At 40.7% G+C, this 20,850-nt stretch overlaps 1 protein-coding gene across 2 annotated transcripts; it reads right to left on the bottom strand.

The window, feature by feature from the left end:
- Positions 1-4,238: 4,238 nt before the first annotated feature.
- On the bottom strand, positions 4,239-20,850 carry SRI (sorcin). 2 transcript variants are annotated; one of them, XM_060782304.2, is made up of 8 exons: positions 20,720-20,848; positions 14,646-14,729; positions 13,665-13,734; positions 11,016-11,059; positions 10,416-10,563; positions 8,393-8,506; positions 7,512-7,570; positions 4,239-6,133 (listed from the first exon to the last, which is right to left on the bottom strand). In XM_060782304.2, the coding sequence occupies exons 1-8, from the start codon at positions 20,768-20,770 to the stop codon at positions 6,107-6,109; spliced, it is 597 nt and encodes a 198-aa protein (XP_060638287.1). In that variant the 5' UTR covers positions 20,771-20,848; the 3' UTR covers positions 4,239-6,106. The 2 variants fall into 2 exon arrangements, with proteins under 2 accessions (XP_060638287.1, XP_060638289.1); XM_060782306.2 differs by lacking the exon at positions 14,646-14,729 and having other exon boundaries at positions 20,720-20,850.

Here is a 20,850-nt window from a genome sequence, read left to right as displayed (position 1 = left end):
GGGAGGTCCTGCTCTCGGTTCCACCTTCTTCGCAGGTGTGGTTGGTGGGGACGAGAGACAGGGCCTTCTCAGTGGTGGCCCCTCAGCTACAGAACTTTCTCCCTAGGATCAACCTCCTCCCTCCTGACCTTCAGGAAAAGGTTAAAGACATGGATGTGTGACCAAGCAAAGTATTCATTGAGTAATCTATCAGTGCAGTAAGAGAATACGGAGTAGTGCAGTGACAAATTAGAACGGCCAGAGACTATATTGGATTGCGTGATTTTAAATAAGTGGTTTTAAGGTTTTGTATGTTTTCAGTTATTGTTTTAATGTTTATGTTGATGTTATATATGTTCATATGGCATCAAATTGCTGCCTATATATGTGAGCTGCCTTGAGTCCCCTACGGGGGGAGAAGGGTGAGGTATAAATATGGTAAATAAATAAATAATAATATTACTTGTGGATAAGGGGAAAGCATCAGTGCACCTCAAGATACAGTTGCCTGCAGTTGCGGCGGTCACAGTTTTCCTGCCCAGGCATTCAAAAAGGCTGTAAGTGGCCCTACAATGGAGGATGTAGGTGGGATTAATGCTTCTTTAGGGTCTCCCTGGGCAGCCTTTTGCCACTCTATCCAGAAAAGGGGATGGTTTTTTTTTTTTAAAAAAAGTTAAAGCACTGTGGGTCCTGACTCCAAATGGGGTCCTCTGAGTTTAATGTTGGGATTGCAAAAAAAATTGGCAACTGTAAAAGTTTTCTGAATGCCACCTAGTGGCTGTTTTTGACATTTTGCCAACTTCTATGGCAGGCAACCTGAGAAACGTCAGGAGAGAATGCTTCTAGAACATGGCCATACAGCCCAGAAAACTCACAGCAATTGTGATTCCGGCCATGAAAGCCGTCAACAACACACAAAAATTAGCCTGTTTAGAAATCTTTACAAAGGCTAATTTATTTTATCATAACTTTTTAAATATAGCTATATATCTGGTTTCTGAATGCCACCTAGAGATTGTTTTAGACATTTACATGATTCTGTTAACAAAAATATGTGCAGTTTGTAACACTGGGCTCTAGAGAAAATGTGTCAGTTGTAATTTATAAAGCAAAAATTAGCCTGGGTTGCTGTGAGTTTTCCAGGCTGTATGACCATGTTCCAGAAGCATTCTGTCCTGACTTTTAACAACATCTATGGCTGGCATACTCAGAAACATCAGGAGAGAATGCTTCCGGATCATAGCCATACAGAAAGCCCAGAAAACTCACAGCAACCATGATTCTGGCCATGAAAGCCTTCGACAACACACAAAAATTGGCCTGTTTAGCAATCTTTGCAAATGCTAATTTATTTGATTGTATAACATCAAAATAACCAAGATTATGGCAACAAGAACTGGGAAATAGAGGGAGAAAATGTGGAGGCCGTGACAGACTTTGTATTTCTAGGTGCAAAGATTACTGCAGATGCAGACTGTGGCCAGGAAATCAGAAGACGCTTACTTCTTGGGAGGAGAGCAATGTCCAGTCTCGATAAAATAGTAAAGAGTAGAGACATCAGACTGGCAACAAAGATCCGCCTAGTCAAAGCCATGGTATTCCCTGTAGTAACCTACGGATGTGAGAGTTGGACCTTAGGGAAGGCTGAGCGAAGGAAGATAGGTGCTTTTGAGCTGTGGAGTTGGAGGAAAGTTCTGAGAGTGCCTTGGACTGCGAGAAGATCCAACCAGTCCATCCTCCAGGAAATAAAGCCCGACTGCTCATTGGAGGGAAGGATACTAGAGACAAAGTTGAAGTACTTTGGCCACATCATGAGGAGACAGCAAAGCCTAGAGAAGACAATTATGCTGGGGAAAGTGGAAGGCAAAAGGAAGAGGGGCCAACCAAGGGCAAGATGGATGGATGGCAACCTTGAAGTGACTGGACTGACCTTCGTGTCTTCGTCACCACCCCCAGCTCCTTCAAGGTCAGTCCAGTCACTTCAAGGATGCCATCCATCCATCTTGCTCTTGGTCGGCCCCAGGGAGCTCTGGCGTGGGCTGGTCCATGAGGTCACGAAGAGTCGGAGACGACTGAACGAATGAACAACAACAACAATAATATTTTTAAAATATAGCTATATATCTGGTATAGCATAAAAATGATTGGGTATAAAAAATTTGCAAGTCAAAAAAGTTTCAGAGCTGTGATCGACAGGACATAAAGTGGCGTAAATTAATAGGTTTAAACTGTGAAGACAAATGCTTGAACTATACTACACACTGTCTTCAGTACAGTAGAGTCTTGCTTATGCAATATAAACTGGCCGGCAGAACACTGGATAAACGAATATGTTGGATAATAAGGAGGGATTACGGAACAGCCTATTAAACGTCAAATTACATGATGATTTTACAAATTAAGCACCCAAAACATTTGTTTTGCAACAAATCAACAGAAAAAGCAGTTCAATACACAGTAAAGTTATGTAATCATTACTGTATTTACGAATTTAGCACCAAAACCTCGCGATGGATTGAAATAGCTGTGGATCTGAACAGGAGGCAGACTGGGTTGGATAATACAGAACACTGGATGAGTGAGGTTGGATAAGCGAGACTTTACTGTAATTGTATAACAAATGACCACTAACAATTTCAAGAGTAACAAACCCAGTTAATGTTCTTGAGAGAAACGCCAGTGCCTATCCGCCTGGCTGCCAGGCAAACTGATCTTTCCAGTGTGCATTGCAACTTCCCAAACAGGAAGGCAGTCTGATACACAGTTAAAATTTGTTTTTGGTTAAATTTGCATGTTACCAAGGAGGCATGGAGCACATGTAAAAAGGTATGAGTTTATGCATGTGAGATTGTTTCAAAAGTAGAAAGCTCCAGTTGTTCTTTTGCTGATCAGAAATATCCCATCTGAATGCAAATGGAAAACCAGCTCAAACAGAATTTACATAGCTACAAGGCACTGCACATTTTCCCGTTAACCTCGGATTACAGAAGCAACCAAAAAACTGGCAGGTTAGAAATTAACTTTCACTCTTAGCAGTTTCTAGGAAGGTAGTTGGGTTTAATTTGTTGCAGGAAAAACACCAAAGTACTGGGAGCACTTTAAACAGTCTTTTTCTTGATCTGTCAAAAATGTTTTAGGTTTTAATATTTTTACATCAAAATAGACGATGGCTGCCAGTTATGATCATGTTTTCAACTAAATCTTCCAATGATCAGCAAACCCAGACTCTAGCTCAATTATTTTCTTTCAGATTGTTCAATCGAGGCACAGTAAAATTAGGCAGATTGTAATTTGATTGTAATAGCAATACAATTGGGAAGTATAAGGTTTCCCCAAAACATTATCCTAGTGGTTCTCAACCTTCTAATGCCCAACCCCTTAATACAGTTCCTCATATTGTGGTGACCCCCAACCATAAAATTATTTTCGTTACTACTTCATAACTGTAATTTTGCTTGTTATGAATCGTAATGTAAATATCTGATATGCAGGATGTATTTTCATTCACTGGATGAAATTTAGCACAAATACCTGATATGTCCAAATTTGAATACTGGTGGGGTTGGGCTGGGATTTATAGTTAACCTATAATCAAAGAGGATTCTGAACTCCACCAATGATGCAATCAAACCAAACTTGGCATGCAGAACTCCCATGACCAACAAAAAATACTGGAAGCGTTTGGTGGGCATTGACCTTGAGTTTTGGAATTGTAGTTCACCTACATCCAGAGAGCACTGTGGACTCAAACAATGATATATCTGGATCAAATTTGTCACAAATACTCAATATGCCCAAATGTGAACACTGGTGGAGTTTGGGAAAATAGACCTTGACATTCTGGAGTTGTAGTTGCTGGGATTTATAGTTCACCTACAATCAAAGAGCTTTCTGAACTCCACCAATGATAGAATTGGGCCAAGCTTGCCACACAGAACCCCTGTGTTTTCTAATGGTCTCTGGCAACCCCTGCAACACTCCCTCACGACCCCCGCAAGGGGTCCCAACTCCCAGGTTGAGAAACACTGCTCTATCCAAACGGGTACATTTTTAACAAGCCTAACTCTGTAAATCTGATCCCGCAAGTCTTTTTCTTTTGTCTTTAAAATGCAATGTTTGGCAAAGTGTACTTGTTCATATCCAAGATCTACTATGACATAAGATATTTATTAATATATTAATACAAGGTAATGCTCCCTTAAATTAAAGTAAGGGATATCTATGAATTATGTCTACAACTGAAGATGCTAGCTGAGAGGTAATTCATAAAGAATTTTATTCAAACAGAAATACTATGGCAATAAGGAACATGGCACAAAGGTTGTGTTCTTCATGTTATAAAGCGGTAGAGAGCGACTATAGACCACTAAACATTGGATTGCAATCCATCACTCTTAGTCAACAGGAATTAAGCATTGTAGTTCATCATCATCTGGAAGGCCACAGTTATCCAACTCTTCTATAAAGAAAATCCCTCCCTAATTTAAATTTCATTCTCTACCAATGTTCAGTGAGGCTGTTCTTGTGAGTCTTCAAGTCACTTCTAATCTCAGACAAACCTGTCGCAGTTTCTTGGCAAAGTTTGTTCAAAAGAGATTTGCATTTTCTTCCTCTGAGACTCAAAGTTGGACTTGCTTGAAGTCACTCTGAACCCCATGAGAAATGACAAAAATCTTAGAAATGTGTATTACCTTAGTAATCATATGCACGCAGTCCCCAAGTTACAAACATCTGACTTACAAACGACTCATAGTTAAGAATGGGAGTGAGACAACAGGAAATGAGAGAAATCTACCCCTTGGAAGAGAAATTCACTCCTGGAAAAGTTATCATGGGGAAAAGGTGTCTCAACTGAAGCTGTAGTCCTAATCCATGTTTCCACAACAAGCCAATTTTTTCAAAATCCAATTATCAAAGGGACGGAAAGTCAGCGGTTCAAATCCAGGGAGAGTGGGTTGAGCTCCCTCTCTCAGCTCCAGCTCCCCATGTGGGGACACGAGAGAAGCCTCCTACATGGATGGTAAAACATAAACATCAGGATGTCCTCTGGTCAACGACCTTGCAGATGGTCAATTCTCTCACACCAGAAGTGACTTGCAGTTTCTCAAGTCACTCCCGACACGAAATTTTTTTTACAATGTATATGTCTGTATTTCTTGTAAGGGGTTGATTTAACTTATTGCGAGGACAACTGAATTACTGTGTTGCAAAATGATGCCTGTCTAAAAAGTGTGTCACTAATATGAAATGTTTGGAAAGCCCAGGTCTACATGCTCATAGCCAGGCACAAGATTATTATAGGAGCATTGAGACTGTTGGGTTTCAACATTGATTTCATCATTTCACATCTCACTACAGGGATGGAGACAGGGGTCCCTATGTTCCTATTAATTTCCCACAAAACATGGAGTTGCCTTGAAGGGCACTTTATAGGCTGTTAAGGGGGTTGGCTTTGGGAAAGAAATAACAATCCCTTCCGCACCCCAAAAGAACACACTTGTGTAAAGGAACTTACATGCGTATATGTCCTCAAAAGGATGCAAATCACTCTTTTTTATGTTAGGAGAGTTGAATTCAGAATCAGCACCATAGCAAAAGAATTGATTAACAACCTAACATTTACTGCTAGCTAAAGAATCAAGAGGAGCAATGTTAAAAAGTACAAAGAGTATTTTTTAAAAAAGTAACACCTTAATTATTAGCAAAAACGGTTCAGCTAATTTCAGGCTTCAAAATATGGTTTCTAGAGTCAAGTTCCATTTTACGTACTAATTTTAATATATACCCACCTTCCTACTTTGAGCCACTTGTGTGGGAAAGGTACAAAGCACATTCCAATATGAACAATTCAAAATAGTACAGGAAGAGATGATCAAACCAAACAACATTTTTTTTTACTTTTACATCAAGCAGATTATAAATATGCAAGACAAATCAACTTAAAATGGCATTTATTTAATTTTCCTTCTTTAGTTAGTTATCAAAACTATAAAAGCATATAAATCAATAATTATAAAATAGGCAAATACCACCATTTAGTTACACAGGCATGATAGTTTTTGGTGCAAAGCAAAACAAAACGAAGTGGAATGTGGGTCATGCTCATCATCTCTTCCTCTGGCTCGAATTAGATGCTCATGACACACTGTATGAACTGGGGGGAAAAACAAACAACAAATTAACATGTGAAGTTACCTACATCATAAAACCCCCTCTATTGATGCCATACTCTACTGTAAGAAGCCTTTAAGCAGAGATGGAGAAACTGAGCTTGTGTTATCATAATTACTTGTTATTGTTGCATTCCTTCAAATCATTTCTGACTTATGGCAAGCCTATCTAGGGTTTTGTTAGTAAGCTTTGCTCAGAGGGTTGAGAGAATTTGACTCACTGAAGGTCACTTGGTGGGTTTCTATGGTGGAGCTGGGCTTCAAACCATGATTATCAAGAGTCTGACACTAAAGCTACTAAAGCTCTTTGTTTCTATAATCCAGGATCATCCATCATCTAGCTAGGATAGATGGCTGATTGAAGTCCAAAAACACCTGGAGGATTACAGGGGACCTGCCCCTGCTATAAAGGATCTCCAGTTGTTGGACCTAAACTTCCTGAAGACCTAACCAATACCATCAATGGTCAGAGATACTGTGGACTGTAGGCCAATAAGAGGTGGTACTCTAAAGTTGGGAAGCTACATCTGTAAAGGATGCTGCTGCTAACAAGGATGAATAATTACAGTCATTTTATTCCAACTGTGGGAGATAGTCTCATGTCTTCTTCTCTAATTCCTCCAAAGAACTTTGGGCCATTTTGGTACTGGGAGGAAATTGCTTAAAATTTTCACCGGCCTATTATTCTTCCAAATTGTGTTTTCCACTTTCAGGAAACCCACTTTTGAACACTGGAACAAAGAATTAAAAATATTATTTTCATCCTCTAGTACAGTGGTTCCCAACCTGTGGTCCATGGATCACCAGTGGTCCCCAAGAACTAAAATATGGTCCGTCCGCGGCATCACAGTTACTACACAGCTGCAACAAGAGTGACTGATCTCATTAAACCCTCTTATAGTGCCGAGGCAACGGAGATGTCAGGAGGGGAGATGCTGACTACCCACAAAAGGCACAACAACAAGCTTTTTGACTGCTGCTTTTTGTCCTCTTCCCTTCTCCTGAGCAGAGCTGTTCCATGTGGCATGTGGAAGCGGGGGTAACTTGGTGTCTTTGTTTTTAAGCCTGTTCCTTGAGTTATTTGGGGTGCTGATTCAGAAAATTGCATTGGACTGACTGCATCAGCTCTAAATGATTAAATATGATTTTCTGTGGGTGAGCAGAAGGCAACTACTGGATAGCATATGTTCTGTATCAGAAACTAGAGCTGATGTGGTCTATACAATGCAATTTTCTGAATCAGGACTCCAAATAACCAAACCGAATCTAAAGTTGACCAAAAACTGATTTGTAACCCTTTTGGTACTATTGGAGAGTGGCCCTGGTCAATAAAAGGTTGGGGACCACTGCTCTAGTACTTACATCATCATACTGAAAGTTCACCATGCCTTGCTGCGCCTGATCCCTTCTTCGAAAACTATCTGCAAAAAGAAAAAAAAAAGTACAAAAGAATCACACACTGAAACAACATAGAAGATGTGCAAACTTGTAAGCTGAGGCTCATAAAAATATTACGTACTTGTAGACTTATAGGGAATAGCAAACAAAAAGCACAACTACTGATGTGCTATCAAAACACATCCCATTGCTACTGTTGTAAAGTGTTGCTAACTTTGTTATATTAGCAACTCTTTTTGACGAGGAGGGTTTAAGGGTTTTCACCTGCTTGGCTCATCCAAGAGACCTCTTTCTTTTTCTCAGATGCAGAAAAAACTCTGGATCCTTGTTTGATACTTGGAGAGGTTGCAAACAAATTTTAGAACTCCACTTGAAAACATATATAATACAACAGAAAAATCATACGACAGAGTAAATTAAACATGAAGACTACACTGAAGAATAGCACTGTAGCATGCAACATAGAAATCAGACAGCCAACAGCAAACTATTTATATCTACAGCAGTTTATGAAAATTCTTTATATTGAGTGCATAGGTGATGGACTAAAACCATTAGCACTTTAGCACTAGGCTTTTTCATGAATGATCAAGGTGTCACCAAGGTATACATAGAATAAAACCAGGTTAAAGAGGTTAATATTGGAATCATAGTTTGTTACAGTACTGTGCTCACTGAAAATCTCTCAATCTACTTAAAGGAAAGTCTCAAATGCATTCAATAGGAAATTGGATTAAATATCCTTTATGGACCTCTCTAATTCGAATTCTGTTGTTTCAGGGATCTTCACCCATTAGTTTCCATCTCCGTCTACCACAATAATAAAATTACGAGCTAAAGCGTACCAGTGAGAGCTCTGAGTTTAACGCAACAGGCAATGTAGTCATCAAATGAGATCTTTCCTCGAGTGCTGTACCTCTTCACAATTCCATTGACTGCCTGAGGACTCAATCTGTACCCTGGGTGAAAAGGCAGAAAAGAGATTCAAATTGAAAGAATAGAATAGTCTCTACACCAAAAGATGGAAATGTTGCTCTTTTGGACTACACCTGTCAGAATGTAGGCGGTGGGATTATGACTTGTGCAAGGTCATCATTGGATTTCAATGGCAGAGTGTAGATTTGAACCCTAATATTCAGATTTAGCCCAATGTTCAGACCATGATCAAGGGTCTGGAGAACAAATCCTATGAGGGGCAGCTTAAAAAGCTGTGCATGTTTAGCCTGAAGAAGAGAAGGCTGAGAGGAGGCATGATAGCCATGTATAAATATGTGAGAGGAAGTCATAGGAAGGAGGGAGCAAGCTTGTTTTTTGCTGCCCTGGGGACTAGGACACTGAACAATGGCTTCAAACTACAGGAAAAGAGATTCCACCTGAACGTTAGGAAGGACTTCCCAACTGTGAGAGCTTTTCAGCAGTGGAACTCTCTGCCCCGGAGTGTAGTGGAAGGTCCTTCTTTAGAGGCTTTTAAGCAGAGGCTAGATGGTCATCTGTTGGGGGTGCTTTGAATATGGTTTTCCTGCTTCTTGGCAGGGGGTTGGAGTGGGTGGCCCATGAGGTCTATGATTCTATAATTCCACCATGCTGGCTATTACATACAAGAAACTAAGCCAGTATGTAGTCAAATGCTACCATCCACATAATTTTTTTGCAGATTTAGAAGAATGCTGAACTTTGCAAAAGTTTTCTATTCTCATTTCCCAATATACTATATACCAAGCATGGGCAAACTTTGGCCTTCCAGGTGTTTTGGGCCTCAACTGCCACAATTCCTAACAGTCTGCTTTTTAAGTACTGTATTTCTTCATTTATAAAATGCTCTTTTCCGCCTATATAAACATTTCTAAAAATGGGCTACATCTTAGAATCGCAGGTGTATCTTGTGTGTTTTCATTTTTGTTGGTACTGAAATTAGGGCATGTCTTACAATCAAGGGCATCTTACATTTGAAGAAACACAGTGTTTGTTGATGGGCTGGTTATATCACCTCAGAAACAGAAGTACTCTACACAGCTATATTATGTTACATACCCACTTTTGAAATGTAATACTTTTAATGTTGTTGAGAAGAGGGTTGGGTTTTCCTTTGAAGGACAATAAGGGCTTTGGAATTGGTAGCGCCTCCCTTTAGATAGTAAAGGCTGCAGTGGCGCAATGGGTTAAATCCTTGTGCTGACTGAACTGCTGACCTGAAAGTTGCCAGTTGAAATCCACGAGACAGAGTGAACTCCCGTCCGTCAGTTCTAGCTCCTTGCCAACTTAGCCGTTCGAAACCAAATGTGAGTAAATAAATAGGTACCACTTCAGAGGGAAAAGGCAAGAGATTTTCCAACCAATTTTGACAGCCACATGATCAGGATTTAACAACACAGGCTCCTCAGCTTAAAAAATGGAGATGAGCACCACCTCCCAGAGTGAGACACGACTAGACTTAATGTCTATAGACATTAAATAGAGAAAAGCATCTCCGAGAAGCTAGAGACGAGCACTAACTCCAAAAAGCCAGAAATTAAAGGAGAAGCCTTGCCTTTATTTGTGTTTGTGTTTCTCACTGTATTTGTGATTGTAAAGGCATTGAATATTTGCCTGTGTATGCAAATATTGTAATCCTCTCTGAGTCCCTTAGGAGAGAAGGCCAGAATATAAATAAAATTTATATTACTATTACTACTACTACTACTACTACTACTACTACTACTACTACTACTATTAATGGCTCCCTCTTGGGAAATCCTGAGTATTATAGTACAAAATGTAACTTTTGCAAACCCTGAGGGTACAATCCCTCAGAAGTTGCTTGTACTAAATGAACCTGTGATTTTGTCTGGTGGGAACAGATTTCCACTTAGAAGAAGTTGCTCAACTCACCCATCCCAGTTAGAGCTTTCTGCAACTCTGTTGAATCAACTGCACCACTTCGGTCAGTATCCACAGTCATGAAGTGTTGCCTCCAGCCATTCAGCACAGCCCAGAGCTCTTTGAATTCATTGAAGCCCAGCATGCCAGACATATCTCTCTGCACTCTGGCTAAGGAAAAGGTACCATCAGTAGAAAAGCAAATGCAAGACAAATACTCCTGAATTCAATATAATCGCTCTGGGAAGACTGCAGTTCTTTGAATGAATGCCACTCCAAGGCTGGCCTTTTCCAGTTAAATAGTTATACTGTGTTAAACAGAAGTACAATACTCTATGAGATGCTTCCACCAAAATAATTCATTCAATACAATTCACTATTATCCACAGTTTTGCTTATTCACACAAAGTCCTGGAATATGTCCCCTGGGGATACAGGGGTTGTATTGTACACAACAGCACCCTTTTTTCCCACTTTAGTCAGACCTCACTTGAAAATGGTAACAAGCCCGAATGTGTTCAAAGGAAAGTGACCAAAATGGTACAGAGTCTGCAAACCCACAATTTCAAACAAACATGCATTAGGAATCAGAGTCGGATTTTCAAAGGATACATCAAGCATGGAGATCATGAGTCTGCATGTCTCTAGGTTGAAAGCTGTTCAAAGAGAAATAAGAAAAACACATTAATCTCTCATTTCAGACAATTACTGGTACTCGTAATTAATCAAAGCATATATTATTCATTCAAGTGCTTTCCATTCGCTCCAGCATCCCCTCCCAACGTGTGTTGAAAAGAGTGATTTTGGAGGCAAAGGGAAAAAAAAAAAGATTATGAAAGAGTCATTAAGAAAGATACTTCCCTCCCTTTTCTTTTCCCCTCGCCATCCCCCTGCTTCTTCATTGCTCCCTATTCTTGACACTCGAATGCGTCCATCCCCTACCCCCAAGCCTACTCTTGCCTACCCCCACACCTATCCACTATCTTCCCTTTCCTCTTTCTAATAATTCTAATGTTTTTAAATGTTTGTAAGCAAAACTACAATAAACATATTTTTTTAAAAAAGAAATATACTTTCCTTCTTATGCTTATATTACGACAAATCGGAATTTGTGAAGTGTAACTAATCACCTAAAACGTTCTTCAAAGATTCAACAACATGAAAAAGAGATAGGATAGCAACACAAGAAAGGAAACAGCAATAAAAGCGTAAGAGCTGGGAAATGGTTGGATGCTTTGTGCCAAATAAGTAATAATACAGTACAATCTTTGACTTTTTCTTAAAATCCATTTAAATATGTGTGCACCTTTAAGTATGTGTGCCCATCCAATGATGGACTGGAGGAAGACTAACAAGTTGAAATTAAATCTAGACATGACAGAGACACTCCTGGTCAGTTGGAAGGTGGATAGTGGTGTGAGATTACAGCCTGTGTTGGATGGGGTCACACTTCCCCTGAAGACACAGGTTCGCAGTTTGCAGTTTGAGGTGATGCTGGACACATCGCTGCCCCTGGAACCCCAGGTATTGGCAGTGGCCAGGAACACCTACGCACAACTAAAACATGTGTGCCAGCTGCGCCCATACCTTGAGATACCAGAATTGGCCATGGTAGTCACATCCAGTCTAGACTACTGCAATGCTCTCTATGTGGGGCCCGCCTTTGAAGATGGTTCAGAAGCTTTAATTGGTGCAGAGATTGGCAGCCAGATTACTAACTAGAACCCATACAGGGAGAGATCCAGTCCCATGCTACGGCAGCTCCACTAGCTGCCGGTCTGCTTCTGGGCTAGATACAAAGTACTGGTTATTACCTTTAAAGCCGTAAACAACTCAGGTCCAGGCTATTTGACTAATCACATCTCCACCTACAAACCAACTCGGGCACTGCAGTCATTGAAGGAGGCCCTGCTCTCGATCCCACCCCCATCTCAAGCACTGTTGGCGGGAAGGAGAGAGAGGGCCTTCTCCGTGATCGCTCTCTTCCTCTGGAACTCACTCCCTAAAGAAATAAAGCTGGCTCCTTCCTTTTTATCCTTCAAAAAACCGAGGATGAGGATTAGATGAAGAGAAACTACTACCAGACTGCTGATGGGATAGTATAAATACACTCAGGCCTTGTTAAATCACATTAGCCCATTTAACACCTTTGGCCATACAAATAATATAAAGTTTTTAAATTATTATTATTTATATTACATTCTTTTATCTCTATTGAGTTATATCAATTCATTTCAATAGGCAGTAAAATGATATATGCTTGATTCCCCACAATTGCAGTTCTGACTTTTGCAGATTTGATTAAAATGTTTCTCTTTACGAATGTCTTGTTCCTCTGGTGTGGCTCTTTCAGCAGAAGCTGACCACAGAATCTTGCTGGAGTGTCTAGAGATTCCTAAAGAACTAGATTAGAAGCAGATGATCAAGACGGTTTTAAACAGTGTATTTTAATATTGAGACAAATGTTTTAATGTTTATGTATGAATATAATGAATTCTTGTCCCGGCATTGAATGTTTGCCATATATATGCTGTGTTCCACCCTGAGTCCCCTTCGGAGTGAGAAAGGTGGAATATAAATGTTTTAAATAATAATAATAAATAAGTGTTCTGTCAGGTTAAGAAATGTGTTCTAATTTGCATTTCTCAATTTTTTGGTCCTCCAAATGCAGTCAATGGGGAAATATGGCTACATTATGAAGAAGGCATATATTATTCACATTCTTAATCAACTATCATGTCATACTTCAACAATCTTAAGCAAAAAAACCCCCCTGTAAACCACTCCATCTAGACAAAGAGCTCAAATGCAGACCTTGGAAAAGTTACCCTTTTAAGAAAAATAATCAGACTCCTATAAATCATCACTATTGTTAAGTGCACAGGCAATATTTTGATTTTTATTGTACTTTCCTCTCTTAAACACAACTAATGCTGCACAGAATGAAAAGAAATAAATACTACACAATAATAACAGTATGGCCAATTACAATTCCCCCAGCTCTGCATATATTCGACTTCCTAATTGAAGATCACACTTCATGCATCTTATGAATTTGGGATTCTAATCCAAGAAAAGTTACTGACAAAATAAAACTGCTAAATCATGAAGATGCCACATGACACTTACTAGCTGGAATCCTATTGCTTAGTCCCAGCTAGAACAGACCCATTAAATCAACTGATTAATAATAAGGCAACATGTAAATCCAAGATTTAATGAATCTACTAAATAAGATTTAGGGCTCCACATTTAACTTACGTTTGTAGGCACCAGCAATTCCTGATTGAGTCAGACACCTCTGAAGTTCATCAGCATCTATTTGCCCATCCTTTGAAAAACAGGAAAAAAAACCCAGAAATCCAATTTGTTATGCTTTCAATATTCTCATATTCTCAGGCAGTAAGCTCCATGAGGCGACTACTTCCAACAGCAGAGTATCAAGAGCAGCAGACATGTGGCTTCCCCCGCCTTGGCAAGGCTCTCTCTTTTTCCTCCGTCATATCCTCCACAGAATCATGGAGTTCGAAGAGACCCCAAGGGCCATCCAGTCCAATCCCTTGCCATGTTGGAACACAGAATCAAAGCCCTCCCAACAGATGGCCAACCAGGAGAGGCTGCCATCAGCCCGGTTCCCTTTTTTGCTGGGAGATGGAGCAAAGATATGGAGATGAAGCCAGAACATCAACAACAGAGCCAGTGAGACACAAAGTCAATACGATGGCTTGGCAATGCAAGAATGAGCTTGTGCACTATTACTGTATGGTCCAGCTACAGTTTCTGGCAAACTAGGAGCAGAAATTAATAATTGCTACCTGTGGATGGAGGACAGTGTTGTATCATGCCAGCTCTTATCTCATTTTAATTCTTTGGTCATTTTCTGCAGAATACTGTAATGGCAACAGATGGATCAGTGCCTTTCTGATCTGCAAGACTGCAGGCCAGCAAAAGGCTTGGCTTTTTCTATCCACGTGGGACACCAAAATAAAGACTAAAGAATGCTACAGTGTACAACTGAGTGATAAAATTCAATGACAATCTTAATAGTGAGCTCGAAATGCTGGAGGAATATGCTTTTTTTAAATCAAGAGGATTCCATGGAGCCTAAATAATCTAAAGACACCAGATCCTGTCTGATCTTGGAAGGTAAGCAAATTCAGGTACTGAAGCTATATGCTGTAGTGGTTAGCTTGGGACTAAAAATACTTGGATTCAAATTCCAAACCAGTCATGAAACCATACCTGCCCAGCGACTGCAGCAAAATAGCCATATAAAGGATCCTGAGCTTGTCCAGGAAAAGCTGGCCCTCCTGGTGCACTTCCATACTAGAAATAAAATGAGATTCAATTAAAACATCTATAGCCTTTGTTGATTTATGATGGATCCTTAGTGGGAACTATGATGTTGTACTGTGTCTAATTCCAGATCATACCGGAGCCTACAATGCTAATTTTTTTTTAATCCAGCAGGGGCTGTTCTGTAATAAGCAGCTGTTTTGATGATACAACAATCAATCTGATTGACTGATGGTTTAGATCTGATGGAAATACCAGAGGACATTTTAAATTGAGATACAAATCAGTTGAAATTATGGCTTCCAATGATGATGTCCATTGAGATTTCCTAGATAATAATGCATGTTAGTTGTTCACTTCCAACCACACCATGGGATTATTTATCTAAAGAGTGTATTTTGTTGGGGCGGGAGTGGGGAGCATGACACAGCTATGGATCTAGCAGAATAATCTTTAAGATACTCTAGCCCAAGACCAGTTGAGGGGCTTTTGGATCTGGTCAAATGCTGCTCCACCAAACCTCCTCTGGGTTTTAGCCTGAGTTTTTAAGTGGAGTATTGAATCACAGATCCTAGAATCATAAAGTTGGAAGAGACCTTGTGGGCCATCCAATTCAACCCCCTGCCACGAAGCAGGAAAATCGCATTCAAAGCAACCCCCAACAGATGGCCATCCAGTCTCTGTTTAAAAGCCTCCAAAGAAGGAGCCCCTACCACACTCTTTTTACGTCAATCCTCTTACAGATTTGAATTTAGTATATTGTGCAGCAGCTTTAAAGTTTGGACATAAATCTAGTCCAGATTCAATGCACCACTCATGAAAGCCAATCACTGCCATTGCTCCAAATATATCCTCCTTGGTGCTTTAATGAAGAGATCTGTAGGCACAAATGTACCAGTAGCAAGCTCTCTGTTTGTAGAAGAGCCAAGGAAGGGACATTGCAAGGATCCATAGGGAGGGAGAAAGGCATCCTTGTTTTCCCAATACTTTCATGGTTGCATCTACACTGTAGAATTAATGCGGTGTGACATCATTTAAACCACTATGGCTCAATGACATAGAAACATGGGAGTTGTAGTTTTACAAAGTTTTAACCTTCTCTGTCAAAGAGTGCTAGTGGCTCACCCAACCACAAGGCCCAGGATTCCTTAACATTGAGCAATGACAATAAAAAGTGGTGTCAAACTGCATTAATACTACAGTATAGATGCACCCTATGAATCAGGGCCAGCTTGAGATGGAACAGTCATTTTCTCCCTATAATTTGGAAGGGAAAAGGGGAAAAAACAAACAAACAAAAAACCAGAGAATGAAGAAAATTGTAAAAGTTGTGTTTTCCTCAAGGTAAGCGACCAAGAACAGAAAGTAGTGGAATTTTCCTTCCAACCCTTTGAAGACCACTCAAATGGATGAAGTTTGTTCCTATCAAATTTGAGCAGGCAGACATCCACATTTTCTGGGGAAAATGTGGAAAAAAACATGAGAATATCTCTCTAGGAGGAATCAGTGCGACTCTGTGGAAGTTGACCCTAACGCTGAGCTGGAGGGCCTAGAGAAGGCAGCCTCAAACTGTGGCCCTTCAGCTGTTTGGGCGTCCAACTCCAAGAATTTCTGACCATTGAACAAGCTGGCTAAGGCTTCTGGATGGCTGCAGATTCAGGATGTCTTACCTAGAGTTTTCTAGAGAGATCATATTAATCTACTTCACAGATAAGCAAAACCACAAAAGCAAAACCTGCAAATGTTGAGGGCCAACCTCATCCCTTGATTTACAAAGGGATGAAAGTTCAACATACTTCATCTGGATCCAACCCAAAGTCTTTCTTACAACTGCTTTTGTCTGTGGAGAAAATAACAGGAAACAGTGTGGTGGAAACCATTTCCCTCTTATTTCAAGTCTCCCTTCCTGTTTTAGCATCCCCTAATTTTCCTGCATGATCTGAATTCCATCCCATACAGAAGTTAGCTAACAAATATACACCTTCATGTGAGTGACAGAAGTTTCAGAACTTTCCATAAATAAATGATGGTAGCCATGGGGGTGGAGTTGTTTACCCTTAATACAATAAATGGATATACCTGTTGACAGAGAAATAGTGTGTGTGCAAATAGTTAATATTTACTCACAGTCTTTAATCACCTAGCCTGGAGGACTTGCTCATTTCTCAGTTAATAAATTACCATATTATATAGCTCAGGTTATTGAGTGGGATGATAATAAGAATATAAACAATAGGGTTGAATGAGAATAGTGGATCATATTGATATCCAGGTTCGATCCCCTGGTGGCAACACTTACTGGTATATCTCAGTATTTGATCCTTTATACTTTTCTGCCTCTAACAAGAAATATAACATGTAACAAATGGTAAATCTACACTAGAATGAATGCAGTTTGACACCACTTTAGCTACCATGGCTCGATGCTAAGGAATCCTGGAATTTGTATTTTGGAGACTCACTAGCACTCTTTGGTAGAGAGAGCTAGAAAGCTGGTAAAACTACAACTCCCAAGATTCCATAGCATTGAGCCATGGCAGATAAACTGGTGCCAAACTGCATTAATTTGACAGTGTAGATGCACCCAGAGACTGGAACACAAAGTTGATGGCGAAATTAGAGGCGTATTATTTTGCACTATTCAAAGCAAAATATGATCAAAATGATCGTATCATCTCAGTGGATTTGTCAACACTATGCTTTGTATAGAGTCTATCCATCAAGCCAAGCAGGAAACAACTATTTCCACCATGCACAACTTTCAGTTTTAGCACGTGCTTTTCTTTTAAATTAAAAAAAAAACACACATTATCACATCTTCCATTCCTAGATCTATACCCCCAACCCTCCCATTACTCACACAGCATTATACGAACACAGCACTGTCAATTCTATTACTTCTACATTATTCTAATTTTATCTGTTACACATAATTATCCCAATGTGTTGACTATTTTGTTGAAGGCTTTCATGGCCGGAATCACTGGGTTGTTGTAGGTTTTTTCGGGCTATATGGCCATGTTCTAGAGGCATTCTCTCCTGGCGTTTTGCCTGCATCTATGGCAAGCATCCTCACCTCACTACCTCTGAGGATGCTTGCCATAGATGCAGGCGAAACGTCAGGAGATAATGCCTCTAGAACATGGTCATATAGCCCAAAAAAACCTCAACAACCCTGTTGATTATTTATTCAGCCACGATCTTTCTTGGACTTCTGGAGGTTTAAATTTGCCATTGCTTTTAAACATGAAGCTAAGACATGGATTCCATCTTCAAATAGATCTTCCTTCAATTCTCCTTTTGCAAATCTTAATTCATAAATTAACTTTTCCAATAGGGCTATCACTCATATCCCAATTAACCAATTCTATATTGGTTAATCTTTTTACAGGTCTTCACTATTCTGAGTCTTGTGGCACATAACATGAGCAGTGTAAGATTTTTATTTACCAAATCCTTATTCTTACTTTCGAACACAGAAATCATTAATAGAGCTTCCTTGAAATATATTGTTTCCTCCACTATTTGGTTTATCAGTGATAGAACTTCCTCGTGTGCTTTCAACATGAACACTATGACAATACATGGAGGCATTTCAAACATTTATATACAGTTTCACATTCCCAGGGGTTGTCTGAACTGGGCCTTGGAATGCCCTATGGACCAAAGGATGATGAAACAAGCGGAAAAATCCTGCCCTTTACTACTGGAAATTTGCCTTGCTCTAAGTCAGGGGTTCTCAAACTAAGGTCACCCTAAGTCTGAAACAACTTCAAGTCATGCATCAACAACAACAATCTGAATTGACTACCTGATCTGTCATAAGCAGGCCCACCATTCCCATGGAAATACTGGCAAGTTTATGATGGTTAAAATTGTTCATTATTTTAAATACTATATTATTCTTTCATGTTTTTTGCAGTACAGATAATATATCTGCAGTGTGCATAGGGATTTGTTCATGTTTTTCTCAAAATATAGTCCGGCCCCCAACAGTCTGAGGGACAGTGAACCGTCCCTCTGCTTTAAAAGTTTGAGGATCCCTTCTTTAAGTATTTTGGATCACTGTGACACATAAGTGTTTTGAAATATCCTGAAGGAGGAAGAACCATTAAGATATTGCAAACCTGTTGACATTTCTGCCAAGCTTTTCCTGCCTGGAGCAACCTTTTATTCGGCAACATGGCTATTGTTTCCCTCTATGGCACAACAGGGCTACACCTAACTTCTAAATAACTGGGGATGGCCTACCAGATAATTTTTGCACTCTAGCTCCTATCAGTTCTAACTGGAGGAGCGAATGAGCAAGCATGATGGGAGGTGCTGTTCAGGAAAAACACACAGCCTTCTCAAATAACGAACAAGGGACCCCTTCAAGCTATAGAACAGTGGTTCTCAACCTGTGGGTCCAAAGATGTTTTGGCCTTCAACTCCCAGAAATCCTAACAGCTGGTAAAGTGGCTGGGATTTCTGGGAGTTATAAGCCAAAACACCTGGGGACCCACAAATTGAGAACCACTGCTTTAGAATAACAGAATCCATTCTCCTTCCTTTAGGGGTGTATCTTACATTGAAAAACAATAAAGAGATGAAGTACAACGGAGCCCATCACACAACGCAGGAAGACTTCCGCCTATTGTCCATGATGCCTTGCTATAAGCGTATTTCTATACCAAAGAATTTGACATCGTTTTAAATGTAATAGCTCAATGCTTTGGAATTGTGAGAGCTGTAGTTTTGGTGAGGCACCAACACTCCCTGTAAAACTACAACTCCCATGAATCCACACCACTGAGACAGGGCAATTAAAAGTAGGGTCAGGCTGTGCTCATTATTACAGTGTAGAATGAACTCCTTAGGAAACTTCAGATCCCAGCACTTTTTTTTTTGTCGTGTCAGGAGTGACTTGAGAAACTGCAAGTTGCTTCTGGTGCGAGAGAATTGGCTGTCTGCAAGGATGTTGCCGAGGGGACGCCCGGATGAATTAATGTTTTTATCATCCTTGTGGGAGGCTTCTCTCATGTCCCTGCATGAGGAGCTGGAGCTGATAGAGGGAGCTCATCCGCCTCTCCCCAGATTTGAACCTGTGACCTGTCGGTCTTCAGTCCTGCCGGCACAAAGGTTTAACCCACTGTGCCACCGGGGGCTCTGAGTCCGAGTACTGAGACTTTGGGAAACTACAGATCCCAGGATTCCCTAACACCTGATCCCAGAATATCCCTTAATAGCACTGAGACCTTGGGAAACTACAGATCTTAGGATTCCATAGCACTGAGACCTTGGGGAACTACAGATCCCAGGTTTCCTTAGTACCTGATCCGAGATTATTTTTAATAGCACTGAGACCTTGGGAAACTACAAATCTCACTATTTCAGATCCCAGAATTCCATAGTACGTGATCCCAGATTATTTTTAATAGCACTGAGGCCTTGGGAAACTAAACATCCCAGAATTCCATAGTACGTGATCCCAGATTATTTTTTAATAGCACTGAGGCTTTGGGAAACCACAGATCCCAGGATTCCATAATACGTGATGCTGTATTATCTTTTATTAGCACTGAGACCTTGGGAAACTACAGATCCCAGGATTCCGTGCCACTAAGGCTGGATCTACACTACCATATAGTCCAGTACCTGATCCCAGATCATCTGTTTCGAACTGTACTATATCAGTCTACACTGCCCTATAATCCAGTCCAAAGCAGATAATCTGGATTCAGAAACTGGGCTATATGGCAGTGTAGACGGGGGCCTGAGCCATAGCAGCTCAAGTGGTGTCACACTGCATTGATTCTACAGCCTAGATCCTCCTATGTATGGTCTTAGGCAGCCTCCCTTGGGAAAGTCCAGCTCCCAGGGCGGTTAGAGCGGTGTGCAATAGCGGAGATGCGGTCCCGGGTTCTAAGCCACCCGGGTTCGCTCATTCGGACGTGCACGAGGGCAGCGGGCACCCAGGGAAGGCGGATCTCCTCCCCCTCCCCCTCCCAGGGCCACCCAGGGCTTGAGGCTTGTCTCACCCCGCCCTGATAGTAGCCTCCTCCGGCGCCAGGATGCCCAGAGTACGCCATGATCCGGATGCTGCCTCTCGTTGCTCTCCCTCCGACGCTGCAGCAAGCCGGGCCTAACCACACCCCGGAGGAAGGCTGGG

Source organism: Anolis sagrei, chromosome 6, assembly GCF_037176765.1.
Source record: "Anolis sagrei isolate rAnoSag1 chromosome 6, rAnoSag1.mat, whole genome shotgun sequence".
NCBI classification, from domain to species: domain Eukaryota; kingdom Metazoa; phylum Chordata; class Lepidosauria; order Squamata; family Dactyloidae; genus Anolis; species Anolis sagrei.
Note: the sequence above shows the minus strand (reverse complement) of the source record. Positions and strands in the feature narration are given on the sequence as shown.